The sequence below is a fragment of the Wyeomyia smithii genome, chromosome 3 (assembly GCF_029784165.1).
Source record: "Wyeomyia smithii strain HCP4-BCI-WySm-NY-G18 chromosome 3, ASM2978416v1, whole genome shotgun sequence".
Lineage (NCBI taxonomy): Eukaryota > Metazoa > Arthropoda > Insecta > Diptera > Culicidae > Wyeomyia > Wyeomyia smithii.
Genome location: NC_073696.1, coordinates 56015983 through 56028048, shown reverse-complemented (window position 1 = coordinate 56028048; position 12066 = coordinate 56015983). Strand labels below are relative to the sequence as shown.

General features: G+C 37.7%; 1 protein-coding gene across 2 annotated transcripts in view; it reads left to right on the top strand.

The window, feature by feature from the left end:
• Nucleotides 1-3267, top strand: part of LOC129731375 (protein vestigial) — an 80891-nt gene extending 77624 nt beyond the window's left edge. For both annotated transcript variants that reach the window (XM_055691308.1, XM_055691306.1), the window contains exon 8: nt 2242-3267. In XM_055691308.1, the coding sequence (XP_055547283.1) occupies nt 2242-2291 (50 nt within the window). In that variant the 3' untranslated portion in view covers nt 2292-3267. The remainder of the gene's footprint in view (nt 1-2241) is intronic.
• The last annotated feature ends 8799 nt before the right edge of the window (nt 3268-12066 follow it).

Genomic DNA, 12066 nt, shown 5'->3' with positions numbered 1-12066 from the left:
CCGAGATAGAGGTAAAATTATATCTATTTTTAAAATCGAATTATTTAAAATTGTAAATGTTTGTGAGGTATTATTAGGCAAATACAAGTATTCTTATACGATGGGGCTTTGATTCTGTTCAACCGTGAAAGGGTCAAAAATGGATTTAAAATACGTTATTAAAGTTTTGTCATGTTTGAGCCTAAACGCCGACATCTTGTCTTTTCAAACGGTCCAATATAATATATAGCATTGTTTCCCATTTCTTTTACTTGAAATTGCAGCAACTTGTCAGAAAGTCAAAGCACCCTCTATGGTTAATATGCCAAAATTGAAACTAAAGTTGGCACTACACACACGCAAGTCTTGTCGGAAAGTTCCATTCGTGTTTTCACCGCAAAATACAATTTGTGTTCGAAAATACGCAGGATCATATCAAGCAGAGCCTTACATTGGCTCAGTAGAAATTTAAATAACACTCTTCTCCCGTACGACAAAGAATGAAGTTGAATTATATCTCCCCCATTCATGAAAGGGGTTTTCCCTATGCTCTTTCCTGCATGAGATTAAAGCCAACCGGGTCTAACTCGCATATGGCAGACATGTTGAAAGCCAGGACACGCCAAGTGAAAAGTTGTCCTTTGTGGAGTTCCTGTTGTACCACCCATGCTTTGTGACGGAACGGACAGTATACGAACCGTCTGTGGATATTGCGTCGTCCTAGCCAGCAGAAAGGATCTCCTGATGCAGAAAGGGACCAACTTTTATTTCATATGTCACATAAATTTTGCAAACGCTTTCTGTTGAGAGCTCATGCTTGGATATTAGTTTTTGCTTTCATCGTCTTGGTTGGTCGTATCATACGGTTGTGCGAGTTCAAGCGGTATAGTAGAAAAGGCTTGATAATGGAAATACAACAATTTATTAGATCCTTTGCCTGACACTGACAAAAATTGCTCGGGGTATTGTAAATCATTGATAAGGCTGTAGCTGTAGTGGAAAGTGGCTGGATGACTTATGTTATTCTACCTCACATTACATACCACACGCAAGTATGACTAATCATTGCCTAAATTAAAAAATAACATTTGATGCTCTTACAAAATAAAATATCATAATGCAGATAAAACCTGGTCTAAATGTAACAAACAGGAAACAAAAATAAAATGTTAACCGAACACGTTGCCACCAATCCGTCAAAATAATTACCAGTAATTAGAGTGAAATTAATTCCACTGAGTGGCCATTTCCCAAGCCAAGAAAAAAGTAATGGCGTGGACAGCGCCACCGGCGGCAGCGCAAAATTTCCCCTGAAACTAAAACCTTTGATCTAAAACCGCCCGTTCTGAGCATAATTGATACTGAACATGAATGCTTAGACTGAATCTAATTAAAATAGCACAAAGCGTACTGGAAAAAAAAACAGCCAACCAGCTGAACCCTCCTCCTCTTCGCCACGATTTGTTGGTCAGAATTTTTGTGCCAAACTTTCCCTCGATCTCCACTTTGCCAATGGTTTCATGGTTTTTCTTAAGAAAGCATCGGCTTTTGCTCTGAATGCCCACCGCTGCAATTCGGTTTCGTGTTGGTGTGTACCGCTTTGATCGGCCAGTCGCAGAACATAGATTACGAACACGCCAATGCCAATGTGCAATTAATTTACTAAATGGGTACTTCGCTTCCCCGTGCACGGCCGCACGAAAATGTATGGCCACTAGTCCGCTACCTTCAAAGAAACCACCTCCGTTCGTTCCCCACCAGCCGCAAAAGCCACACGCCGGAGGAAGCGGTGTATAATATTATAATTAAAAATAATTTATGGCATCGGTAGCCATCGCTCACGGCCAATCGCGTTGGCCGCACAGTCCGATGGAAAAGACACGCCTTTTTATCGCACAAGTTGCGCGACTACTTCTTCAAGAACACATTCTGTGCGCGCACCAACACACAGATAACCGTTATACTCTGCTTTCCACCCAATTACACCCTCGGGCTTCAGTTTCAAGTGCATAGCGTATAACGCACTGGAAAATATTTGCTGAGCTGAAGTGTGCGTTATAAAGAGCTGAAGAACATGCGACCGACGTGGTTCTTCTTGACTCGATTCGCACATTTGCCTTTTCTCGATTGTCGCGAAAAATGCTTTTCACGTAAGAACGGGAAAGCAATCTTAGAGATGTTTAAACAGTTTTACTAACAACAATCTATAGAGCTCCAAAAAAAACCTAAACTAATTTTCATTACCTGTTTCATTATTTTCAGGCCTCGAAGCACAGGTGCAGGAATCATCGAAGGATTTGTACTGGTTCTAGATAGTTAGCAAAAATTTCGTCAAACATGGCAGCAGACAGCAACGGATTCGAGTTAAACTATGGGTACAAAATTCGAAACAAAGTCAACTTCAGCCCCTCTGGATGTGATGATTGGATGCAGAAGAAGAAAAAAAAACTCAACGGATAGATGAAAAAAAATATTAGCTCCTTTTCTCGCCCTGGCGTCGTTGACGTAGTGAAAATCAAAAGACAAACCTTTCTACAAAACAAATGAAGCACTTTGAAGTGATTTTAGTGATATATAAACTAAATAATTTATAATCGTACACTATCTGTTCAAGCTATTATTACTGTGTAAACGGAATTCAATATAAAGCAGCATTCTTTGAGCATCAACTGCACCAGAACCGGCAGGTGATCAGTGATAAGGAGGCGAAAGCGTTCGCGTTCTAGAATGATTTAGTCGCGCACTTACTTTCCCCTCAAATGTAAAAGTCAAAGCGAAATCTATCTTAAATAGACTGTGTCGGTTTTTTTAAGTTTTAGTCCAATGTATATTGTATCCATAAAGACGTATGCACTCATAAGCCCAGCGATTGTTCTCCCCTTGAGTAACATTTTTTTTCCGTTGCAACATGTATCATATAATGAGTAAGACTTACCGGAAATGTACCCGATCGTGAGAAATAGCAAGAAGAAATCATTATTCGTTATAATATAACCTACAAAAAAATAAAGCATGCGTTAAACAAAAGATCAAGGATATGTGCATATATTAAATTTAAATTAATTACTGCAACAAAAAGAAAAAACACAGTTGGCTTGGGCTCTCGCGTGCATCCGCGGAATGCGCGGGCGCTGAGAGAAGTTCTAGTAGCTATTTTATTGCAATAATAATTAATGATTACGTATTATGAGATATTGCGAATCTTAGCGTTGTATGCGAAGCGAAACATTATATATATTGACAGTGAAAACACACAAATACAGAGTAAAGCAGGAAGTTTGAAAACTAGTACCGTTTGTTTTTTTTTTGTTTTTTTTTTCTATTTTTTGCTACGAATCGTCAGATCCGAAATACTTGCAGTCCTCTTATCGGTTTTTGTCATCACCAGGAAATTAAATAAAATCACAATAAAGGAAAATCTTTTGCTATCGTTTAAAAATAAGATATAAAAGCGTTGAAATTTGTTTGTTATGCTGCTTTGTTAAACTGATTGTAACCTTTTTGATATCGCAGTTCTTTTCTGGTTCTATTACCTATGTTGTCACTATGTTAGAAAATTTCTATAACCAGTTGTTAAGATTCAGAGGTGCTAGCGAAACTATCAGATAAAACAATAGTAAACAAAGACTTTGCAACCCTTACAGATGGTTAACCTCTAAAATATACTTTCTTAAACAAATAATAGTTTTGAATATAATAAATGTTGATTCTTATATGTACGGTAAGAACATTGAACACTAATTTTATTTAAGAAAAATTAAACATTTGTGATTTCATGATAATTTCTGATTTTTAAATACCAATTTTAAATAGGACTTTTTACACAAAAACTGGTAAAATTAACCCCTCACAAAATGAATTTAGATTGTAACTACATACCTAGTTGATTAATATTTCATGATAAAACTGAGGCACTTCATTGGATAATTTCAGTTGGAACAACAGAGCTCTCTGTTAATTATTACTTAAGAGCCTACTGGAATTTGAGCAATGCACCATACCAGAACAACTTCAAAAAAGTACAATGAAAACCAAAATTTCAAAAATAATTTAACGAATATTATTCGACACACTCTCAGTGTGCGTCGGCACTGCAATTTCAACATCACCATGTGCCTCCATTAAAATTAGTAGATAGTAAGTTGACGCCCGATGATTCATCTCTGAATGACATGGTGATTTATCGGTACCAACCAAATCAGAAAATGTGTTAAGGCGGCATCCATGGATTACGTAACACTCATAAGGAGGAGGGGGTATCCCTGAGAATTACGATTTGTAACATAGGGGAGGGAGGGGGTCTAAGATCAGCGTTACGTAACACAAAAACTCTGGAGGGACTCTCCAAAAAGAAGCATTTTTATTGAGCAAATTCTTCTACAGCGTTACGTTGTTTTCATGGGGGGTAGGTGCTGGCGTTACGTTTCGTTGGGGGGTCCAAAAACTGTTTTTTGCGTTACGTAATTTATGGATTTCGTCTAACAAAAATTAATTTCATTTCCTTCTGCTACACGAAACACTTAATATTTGACAACGAGCACCAAAAGAAGATTTGTCCACAGAGCCACAGGGACCAAACATTCAACACCGATAAATACTGGTCAATCTGCAACGCCTACTATGTATATTGATGCAGATTCAAACAAACTAATGTTGCTAAGCAACCGTAGTCAAGAATGGTTGACTCGATGTTCATAATTAAACTCAACAAAGATTCAAGATAGGATTTATGTGTCTTCAAGAAATTTTTCCTCATAAAATTTCCCATCTTTTTTTGTTGTATGCGATGGTTGCTAGCGTAAAGTTGGGTACGCTTTTAAAGGTTTAATTTCAGAAAACAACAAAATTAAGAATTTTCAAAAGGGGCTAAAAAATTTGTAACAATGGAATTGGAGCCGAAACAAGCCGTAACATTTTTTTTTCTTCTAGTTAAAACTCCGAAGGATACGCAAAAAATATATTTGGATTCGAATTCACAGAATTTTTATGTGATGAAAATATTTGAACTAAAAAACGTGAAAAATTGATTATTTTCATAAAACTGAAATTAGCACATCGATTAAACATTTTCCAGAGTTGTCGCCATACAAAAGTTTTTTTGGTACGCGATAACCAATCATTTTCCGGCTAAGCCCCCAGACTATCTGACAAAACGTTATTTTGGGACACCCTATTCTCTTCTGGAAGGGAGGGATCCCATACAAATGAAACACAAATTTCTGCACATTACGAAAACTAACCAACTAAATAGAATCAAATTTGGCAGGTTAATGTTTTTAGGGGTAAAAATATGTCCATTATGTTTTGACACCTCTCCTTTTTCTGGAAGAGAGGGGTTCAATACCACAAATCGAACTCAGACAACAATTTGAATTGTAAGATGGCAACTTCCGGTTTCTGGTCAACAGCCTAAAGTGACCAAATAAAACCCAATATGGGTGTTTCTTAAACCAGAATGAAGCTCAGGGACCAGAAATTGTCTCCAAATGCCATTTTGAAATCCAAGATGACCGCTTCCGGTTTCTGAAAAACAGCCTAAGGCGACCAAATACCACCCAATATGAGTATTTCCGGAGCCAGGATGATGCAAGGAGCTAAAAATTGATCTCAGACACCAATTTGAATTGTAAGATGGCAACTTCTGGAAAACAGTCGTAAACGATTGAATACTATCCAATATGGATACTCCCGAAATCGAGATGATGCATAGAAACCAGGCATTTACCCTGGACACCATTTCGAATTTAAAGATGACCACTTTCAGTTTCTGGAAAACAACCAAAATAACTGAATACCACCCAAAATGGATTTTTCCGGAATCAGATTGATACCAGAAAAACAGCTGAAAATGATGTCAGAACAACAGCTGAAAATGACCGAATACCATGGAAATTTTTAGAATAGAGGTGATGTACGTACAGAAGCCAAAAGTCGAGGGTGTTGTCATTCCAATAAAAACAATCATATCAAACGATTTTTTTTTACCCTGATTATATCCTATGGCCAATTCGTCGTGCATTTGCAGACTATAAACACATCGCAAGGAATCAATAAATTTAGAATGTTTGAAATTATTAAAATAAACACAAAAGTGGGCGGGATAAAGTTTGCCAGGTCAGCTAGTCTAAACATATAAAAATACAGTCCTGTCTGTCTGTCTGATCCATATAGACATGGGAACTACTGAACCAAACGAAGTGAAAAATTTGTATGTAGGAGTTTTTAGTGCCGGGAATGGTTCTTATGAAGGTTTAAGACCCCTCTCTCTTTTGGAAGGGAGGGGTTTGGGAATGAACTTTCAGCATAACTCAAAAACTAATCTAGCAAATGAAACCAAATTTGGCATGTAGAGATTTCTAGGAGCAAGCAATATTTTTGTGATTTTGCGGGCTGGCAGTATTTCTACGGTGGGTTGACACCCCTTTCTCCTCTGGAAAGAAGGACTCTCATACAAAAAAACAATATCGCACGCTAGCCTGGGGGCTAAAGCGGTCTCGATCAACTAGATTAGTTGAGAAAATTCGTTATCGATATTGTTTTCGGTACATTTTGCATGTTGTAGGATAAGGACAACGATACACCGTGCCCCAGTGCTGAGTCGAGAAAATTTCCAGCTCGAAAAGTTCCTCGATCGGATCGGGAATCGAACCCGATGTCACAACCGTGTGGGAGAGCTAGCCGACCGACATCGCTAACCACAGAACCACGGGGACTCTCATACAAATGAAACACAAATTTCTGAACAACGTAAGAACTAATCAAGCAAATGAAACCAAACTTGGCATTTGGGAGTAAGAAATGTTTTATGATGGTTTAATACCCTCTCCATACTCTGAAAGAAGGGGGAGGGTGTCTCCCATAGAAATGAAGCAGAAATTTCAAACAATTCTCTCGGAAAACAGTTTAAAATGATCGGAATGATTCACAGCAGTGCAAAATCGACTCCAGACACCATTTTGAATTCAAATATGGCGACTTCCAGTGTTTTAAAAACAGCCGAGCTTTAACGAGTACCATCCATATTTCCGGAATCAGAATGACGCCCAGATATTCACTTCGCTTGGCATTTTTAAATCCAAGATGGCGACTTCAGGCGACTTCTGAGAAACGGCCGAAAGTGGCTAAATAGCTCCCAAAATGAGTATTTCCGAAATCGTAATGAATTACAGAAATCAAAAGTTGTCTTAAGACGCCATTTTGAATTCCAAGATGTCGACTTCCGATGTCTAGAAAACAGCCAAACATAATCGAATACCATTAACCATGAGTATTTCCTGAACCAGAATAACGCTCAGAGGCCAAAAATTGACTCCACATGTCATTTTTAAATCCAAGATGACAACTTTCGGTTTCTAAAAAAACAACCCAAAGTAACCAAATACGACCCAATATGTGTATTTCCAGAGTTATAATGATTCACAGAAGCCAAAGTCAATCTGAGATGCCTTTTTAATTCTAAGATGGCGACCTTCGGTGTCCGGAAAACAGCCGAAAATGATTAAATACCGGATATAAAAAATATTAAAATAGTCTTCGTGATAATGCACAGATGTTAAAAATCTACTTCCAGTCGAATACCAGTTAATATAGGCATTTCCAAAATAAGTAGGATGCACAGACAGGGCCAGATTAGTGGCTAGTGGGGGCCCGGTGGGCAAAAAACATCTGGAGGCCCCTTTCAGTTGTAAAAATTTTAATAAAGGAATATGTCATATGAAAATCTAAATTGAAGAAAAGTTATAGCAGGATTGTATCAATTTTGTTTGTATTTCAGCTTTTTTTTTGAGATTGTTAGGACAAATTTTCATTTTCTACTGTTTGTACTAAGAAGCATTTTTCAGCTCTTTTTGTCTAAGTTTTGATCACGTTTTGTTTTGACTTTTCTGTTCAATTGAAAAAAATTAGACCATCGAAACTTATTGATATTATAAAAAATTTAAAATATTAAACGGCGCCAAACTGTCCAGAAGGACATATAGTTGAAACCTTTTTGGGGAATTAAATTAGCGATACCTTGACCAGAATCTCTCCAGAATTTTATAATCAACGATATTTGGCTAGAAGAACGTAGCTTAGTTTCTTAGAGTAGGAAGGGTAAAATAATAGGAAGGGTAAAATCATACACACAAGCACGAATAAAATAATAGGCGTATCACTTACTCTCAATAGAGGGATTGCCAATAATCGAAGCGCAGACACTCTGACAATATCACAGCGGATCAATTTTTCGGGTCGCAGTGATTTCTCCAAACAAGAAAAAAATACAACTGATTCTTCGAACCTCTTGCCTGGTCAAGAAAAAAATAGGGTCGGATTGGCCGCTCCTATCAAACTTTTTGACATCATTTAAGATACAGATAAGGCCTTATTACATAAAATGAGTCCAGAGTCACTTTACAAGTTAATTTCAGTCGAGTAGATAGCTCAACACTGAAACCACAGTTCGAAAGTTCGAGATTTAGCTGTCACGATCTATCGAATTCAGGTTCAGTCGCCCTTCCTAATACGACAATTTGCTTGATTCGGCAATTACTGGAGTCCATAAAGCGAGCTACATGGATGAAATCTCCCAATTTTACACCTTCTCACATCGAAAAACGAATGACCTTTACTAAATTGAACATTAACCCGAAAATAGATTTGGTAAGTTTTGGAAACAAGTTCACTCATTGACACTTAACGTTTATTAGTAACCATTTCAAAAATTCTTCAATGAAAGAATTATATTTGGTACTTTCAACTTTTCAATGTTGTTAACAGCGACGTAAGAAGTCCAGCTGCATCTTTGGTAAAGAGATTTATGAGTGATTTAGTTAGGATCCTTCGCCTGGAACCTCAAGGAAACTCAAGATTGTTTTCACGTCCTTCAAAATGAATAACAAAGACATTCAGGTTCTAGAATGTTTACTGCTACCATTTTTGCGCATTAATCGCCAAACTGTGGATCGAGGTTCAGAAACCGAATTTGTTTTAATTCTTTCAAGTGGGCCGCATCTGTGCAGAAAAACCTTTCTTTTTTTTTTAAACATATTAACAAATTTGACGATCGTATTCTTAGGTTATTGACTTCAAAAACCTTAGTAGTTCGATTTTTTACTTCAATTATTCATTTATTTACTACCCGAATAACTATCGAAAACATATGATAATACTCCAACTTTGATAGCAAATGTTTCCAAATATGTATTACGTAATATAAGCTGATTTCTTCTAACCTTTCGAAAACCAGCCATCAATGTTATCATTTTATAATCACTATTGAAATTTATAAACTTGCTATTGTGACACTACCTGTTTTAACTATTTATACATACAAACCATCTGATCGAAGGGTATTATCGTTACTAATCATGCATACTCCTATATCTTTATCTCCTTTTTATTCAGAGATTTATGAATTCCAGCGATTATAAATATGCTGCTACTCGCCGTCAAACACATAAATATCAATTAATAACCAATCGGGAAGCCAAACTACCCCGGAGGCGTACATTATTGGTTTTTCCTCTTCAATACCATCGATCTCGGACCCAAAATCGGTGGCTGCCGCTTGCTTGACCCTGCACACTGCAGCAGGCAGACTGTTGTCCCTCGAAGCAGCCCAACGCGCACAATAAACAGCACGAGGCAACCGCAGAAAGCGGTGAAATAGATAATAGAAAATTTATTGCCTTCTCGCAGGCGATTCTTGTTGTCGTTTAGGTTTTACGGTTTTCTTTTCAAATGAGCTCCGAATGAATGGCACTAAGGTCAGTGCGACCCATGCAACCAGCAGCAAGCAGCCCTGCTGGAGCGATAGGATGATTTATGATTTCGACCGTGTTCTTGGTTTCGGCTTTTGGTCTGGATTTCTTCCTTCGGTCGATCGCAAACGGGCTTCCGAGCAGGGCTCCGTGTGTTACGTCTTTGTGTGTTTAGCTTTTATGATAATGAAAACGAAACTTATTAGGGACATGCGCCTGTAAATTAAACGGTCATTCGAAACTAATAAATTCGTTTCCACTCGTTGCTTCCGTGTGACTTTTTTAAAGCAAAATCTTTGCAGAGTATTGGTTGATTATAAACACGTTAAACTAAGGCTAGACCAAACTAAACGTTTTAAATCGGTTTGGGCTGTTTAACGTTCAGTGCTTTCAGACTTCATAACATATCGACCCGAGAAACAATCAAGCAACTGCAGCTTTGGACGAACATAAAAACAAACTTTTATTTCAGAATAGTACGATAACAATACTTTCTTCCAGCTTCGATAGCTAAACCTTTCTTCGGTTGGAAGTTCTCACATCGAGCCAATCGATTTTCCTGGTAAAGGTGGCGACATCATTTATTACCTATCTCTACCTTCTCTTACCTCGTCGCGCTTTCTATCTATCCATCCGATAAAATAGATCAGATAGATCAGGGATATTCATAGCCGAATCGACGACACCGACGACGCCGGCTGACCGTGTGCGATCTGGCCGGATAGATAACGAACGTTAGTCCCGCAGAGTTTTCGGCGGAAAATAATATAGTTCGACATGGTAGAAATATTCAAATTATGTAATTAATGATGTTTGTAAATTTATTGACAATTTGGGTAGTATTTATTAGGAAATCGATCAGACCCCGGTGTCTTTTGGGATGAAACTAAATAGAAACAGTTAGCGCACTGATTGAACTGTAGTTCCCATAAGTCTAAACCCGAAATGGGTCGTCGACTCCGCTGCTCGGCATTACTTGTTAGGTTGGAACAACGAAAATCGAGCTCCTCCAATTGTTTCACATTTCATTCGGTTTGATTTATGCTGGCTCTTTTCAGTCGGGTCGCGCTATGCTTTCCTGCGCGACGCGATTGTCACGAACCTCTGGACTTGGGCACGTTTGATATATTGGCTTGATAATTAAAAGGCATAAACAAAAACATATCTAATGCCCGGATTCAACAAGGAAGAAACATATGTGAGTAAATTTATCTTGAGTCTTCTTCCTGTTCGGCTGGATTTGGGTGCTTTCCACTTAGTTTCCCATGTATTAATGGGCTTGCTGGTGTGTAAATATAGAAGCCCCGTAAAGACGTGCGCATCACCGCAGCGCAACTAATTTCTGTCTGGAGCGCTCTTGTCTCACTATTTTTTCTTCCTCCGGCTTTAGACTTAAGTCACCGAACGAACTAGGAAACCACCTACAGTAATTCGTCATTCTGCTCGATGAAATTGATTTATCTGTTCAGGCTACATTACACAGCATAATTTAAAGGCTAGCTAAATGGCGTCGGCTTCTTTAGGTTTTAATGAAATCCAAATGTGACAAAATAGGGTTTTTTTGTTGGCTTGCTGGTGCAGATCGTAATAAATTTTTGGGCAAGCTCAATGAAATTGAAATATGATACGGAATCGTGATAAAATTCATGATCGCTCCCGCGATGCATTTCAATCTGTTCATTCTGGATCATCTGGCTAACTATGGTACGTAATGGTGTTGATTGATCGTTTATTTCCAAATCAACCGATCTCGAAGCGAACACAAATTTTCCTGGGTAGATTACCAGTATTCTATTATGTATCGACATTAGTCACCTTCTGAGTAGTTGGAAAATAGAACGAAGATGAATATCGAATTTTTCGATTACCCTGTGATAAATTAACTTCTTTTCCCTAAGGTTATCGAAATCAAAAAGTAAAAAAAATATTCTGATTTTTCCCATTCAAGAATTTTCATCAGAAGTTACTACAAAAATTCGATACAATGAACGCAGTTGTCTAATTCCTTCCACTATCGTAGCTCTGATTTGCGTTTTACCGTCTCGGCTTGAGTTATGTAGGTTTAACTGACTCGTCAATTTTGCAAATTTATGACTGTGAACAAACACATAAAAGTTGCTATAAAAACGAATCAAGTTATGGCTTTAAACAATAATAGTGTCCCGAATTATAGACAGCTTAGACCTAAATCATACACTCTACAGCCGTTTCTTTTTGTCATAATTACTCAGAAATACTCTTAACATTTTTGCATATTTAAAAATACGCAACAGTGAGATTGATATTATAATTTTGTTAAGTATTCGAAACGCGGACGGTTTCCTGTGGTTTTCCGGTTGGCAAA